The following is a 4,135-nucleotide window of genomic DNA, read 5'->3' on the forward strand; positions in this document are numbered from 1 at the left end:
ATCTTTTTGTAAAGTACTGCATAGTCCTTTTAGAAGATGCGTTAAAAGATGCACGCAATTTTTAACAGAAATGTTCTCCGAAAGCATCGCAAACATTTAAGTATGCTTTAAATTTCGCTAATATGTTAAACGACTATTATCTAATCTCCAACACTTCTCGCTACATCCTATAACTAAGCGCCCGTTATTATAAAGAGAATATTCATCATGTTCTCTTCACATTACTTAGCCTTCACATCTTCCAGCTGAAGCAGTATCTATGGAAATTTAAAAAAATGTATGCACAAATATTTTGGAGACCGCTAGACCGCGGTTTTAGACTATTTGTCCCGGTGTCCCGGTCCAACCTTAAAATGTCCCGGGTTTCGTTTTAGTGTCTCGGTTTTTGATTTGATTGCACAAATTTGAATAAAAGTTCAAAAATCACTTCAATAAGAGAAAAAACGCATTGTAATATTAAGAAAAATTTTATGAATTTACTGGGGGAAATAACGCATATTAAACATGAATATTTTTTATTTGATTATCGTTTTAAAATGTTCGTATTTAAAAACAATACTTTCATACCACGAACACGTGGTGTTGAATCAAACTAAAAATTTGAATGCACATTTACATGTCTGGCTGTAGCTGAGTGCGCGAAGATGCTTGCCACAATTTGCTAATTTCCAGAGGGTCAAGGTTCAATTCCCATTACAACCAGCATGGCATTTAAATGTTTTTCTAACTTAATTATGAAAAAGCAATCGGTAATTGCAAATCGCTTCAATTTAATATGGGCGTATTTGAATTGAATATTTCTATACTAAATACTAAAATCTGTATACTTAAATTTATTACGAGTTGGGTTGGTGCTCTTTCATATGCGTATTTTTATACCCGAGCGCACTTGTGCACAAGGGTATTATAACTTTGTTCACATAACGGTTGTTTGTAACAGGCAAAACGAATCGAGATAGATATAGACAAATGTATACATAAATGATCTTTGATGCGAAAATGCGAAAGACAAAAATTAGCGTTTATTTTGTTGCTTTGCTGTGCGTTTGTGCGAAACGGCGCCATAACGGTGCCGTATGTTTGTTGTAAAAAACTGCCGATCAAAAAGTGAACTCTAGTATAGTGATTTTCAAACTGTTAAAGACACTACATTAGTCGACACGATAGTAAGTAAGAAAAATACATGAATCAGTGTCTGAACGACTATCGTGTCAAAGTTACATGATGCATGTCCTGTTCATAGAGAAAATTACAATCATATACCAATATCCCCTAAAACTGGCTCATAGGCATGCCATTTTAATGAGAGGTTAAAGCTCCGAAATACCAGACACCGAATACGGGACAAATATAGGGCATCAAAAGAAATACAGAACATTTGGTGTCCCGTATAACGTAAATAATTTACCAGGACAATGGGTCAATAAAGAGGACTGTCCCGTATAATACAGGACGGATGGTCACCGTAGTTATAGGGAATTTACATGAGGCCTGAAGTTGTCGGCTGCCTAATTTCGTTCAGCTTTTGATTCAACTAATCGCCTGTGGAAGTTGAATCATGTAAATTCCCTATTACAAGAATTTTTAATTTGATAGAAAAGTAGGTAGATTATATACGTAAATAAACTATGTTATTTGGGGTTACGTAAGAGAGCAAATTTCGTTATACTATATTTGACCTCGAAAATTGTAAATATTATAACTCATAAGGTCCCATTTACTTAAATGTTTCTTTTTTTCACAATATTTATAATGATTAACAAAAGTGGTACCAAAAAACCAGGGTATTTAATTCAACTAAACTATATATTTATAAAGATTTATAAGATACAAATATATTTGTTTCAGCTGCAGTAAGTCACACTTCTCCCAATGCAGAAAAGGAATTGCGAATCGCACTTCAAACAGTGAAAAAACGCCACTTTCGTCACGTATGCAACCAAAAGAAAAAAGTAGTAAATTAAATTTAAGCTCCGTATGTACATGTGCATGTACATACGTAAATATAGTTATAAGTAGATCGAGTTATTTTAATTTTTTAATATATTTAAAGATGATTTTTTTTAACGTAGCGAACTTTTTATTTAACTAGTAAGTAATAGGGATAAATAAATAAATAGTTTTAAGTAATACATATCCATGATCTCATTATAACGAATTTTTATTTATTTTAAAAATGGAAATCTGATATTTATAATTTAAAAATAACTTAAAGTATGCGTTTAATAATAACAAAGTTGAACAAAGAAATTAAATTTAATTTCCAAGTGAGAAAATATGTACTTTTGCAAAGTTAAATATGTTATTTTATTAGATACCTGAATAAGTATTAGTACAAAGATTCTTAAAGAAAATAACAATATTTGTCAAAAAACTATGTATTAAGTGAAAAGCCTTACAATTTATATTTTTCGTTTCCGGTATACGTATTCACATATCTATGTATTAGCATGAATAAAGAAAATTAAGTTTTTGATATAAATATATGTTTCAATGTTTTTTGTTTTAAAGCGGTTTGCATTCAAAATCATAAGGTAGTTTTAAATCTAATCCTCTATAGATGCTCCATGAACTAATGCCTTAGTGTAGTCTCGAAAGTACTCTCCCGAAGGTAGTCTATGGAGTAATGCTTAAGAGTAGTTTCGAAACTACGCTTATGTAAGTGCTCCATGGAGTAAAGACATAAGAGTAGTTTTTAAAGTACTCGCCCACAAGTAATTTTTAGAGTAATGTCTTGGAGTACTTTCGAAACTATTCCTCTGTAGATTATCCATGGAGTAATGCCTAGGAGTAGTTTTGTGGTAGTCTCATGTCATGCACAGCAGGAGTATATAGTCCTGCTCTAGGACATCGCAATGTTAATTTGACCACATTTTTTATATGAAATGTGGTTAATTTTGGAGTACTCCTTGACCCTTAGGGAGTACTCTTTACATGCATGCATGGAGTAGACGCGATTTTTGCAGGGAATCTGTTAGTAGTTGCGTTCGATAACAAAATTAGCCAACACCAGCCAACAATCAAAATGAAGAGAGTAAGCGAAAATTCTCTCCCAAAGAGAAGAAAAAGCAAAAAAGTAAACGAACAGGAAATTAGCCATCACTTGCAAAAACCGGAAGAAGAAGACACAACAGCTGACTTTGTTTATGTTTTATTTGTAAACAAACTGAAATTCATGTTACCTTCATGGAAGAAAAAAGGAAAGTGAACGTTCAATGTTCGCCAGGAACATTTCTAGAAATAAAAACTAGTCGGCGCTATCATAAAGTCACATAGCAGGCAGCCAGAAAGCATATAAATACCAAAACTCGAAAAATGCAATTTTGTTTGTTTACAAAAATTGCAACCATATGTTTTGTGATCATATGTTTTCGTGTTGGATAATTTTTGCAGAGTAAAATTTTGCCAGTACAAAATGAACGCACCTCTTGCATCAAAATGAACGCTTGCTCTCTCACTTTTTGTGTGTTGGATAATTTTTTGTCGTTATCGAACGCCATTCAGTAAAAATTTGGAAAAACTATTACAAATTTTTGACTTGTCGAACGCATCTAGTTTCTGCTGGAAAAATTTTTGCCAACAGCAATTTGCTCACAGGAAAACAGCTGATCAAAAACAGCTGGTAGGAACTTACGCATATCACAAAATTGTATTTGATGGTTTCGAAGCTAAAAATTATAAACTAGACGACTAATTAAACTTGCAAGAACTAAGTAGTTATTCGTTTAATAAATAAACTGTGTCAAGATAACAATTTGTGATGAGTTTGAGTACGTTTTAAATTTTACACTTTTGAATGTAAACAAAAATTGAATCAGCTGTCCGTCTAACTTACAAGTTTCTGCAAATTTTATGTTCGCGCACTATTCTGAATATTTTTCTCTTACGAGAGAAAAGATAATATTTCGCCGGAATTTTGCTTTTACATATATGTGACCTGGTCTACGGAAAGGGGGCTTAGGTGTCAAAAAATCAATTTTCACTTTTTGGTTGATTCGGATNGAAAGAAGAGTAAAAATACGACAAAATATAATTTATTACATTATACAATTACATTATACAATTACAATTACAATTACATTAGAACAATTAACGAGATAATGAGAAACTGACGAAACGAGTTGCTTACTTTTAA

General features: G+C 32.2%; 1 protein-coding gene across 1 annotated transcript in view; it reads left to right on the plus strand.

Moving 5' to 3' along the window:
• LOC108361353 (uncharacterized) overlaps positions 1–2,013 on the plus strand; it is an 8,604-nt gene extending 6,591 nt beyond the window's left edge. Inside the window, exon 7 of the mRNA XM_017613953.1 lies at positions 1,849–2,013. Coding sequence (XP_017469442.1) covers positions 1,849–1,964 — 116 coding nt within the window. The 3' untranslated portion in view covers positions 1,965–2,013. The remainder of the gene's footprint in view (positions 1–1,848) is intronic.
• The last annotated feature ends 2,122 nt before the right edge of the window (positions 2,014–4,135 follow it).

This window comes from Rhagoletis zephyria, unplaced genomic scaffold (assembly GCF_001687245.7).
Source record: "Rhagoletis zephyria isolate East Lansing unplaced genomic scaffold, Rhagoletis_zephyria_1.1 Rzeph_scaffold_00739, whole genome shotgun sequence".
Taxonomy (NCBI): domain Eukaryota; kingdom Metazoa; phylum Arthropoda; class Insecta; order Diptera; family Tephritidae; genus Rhagoletis; species Rhagoletis zephyria.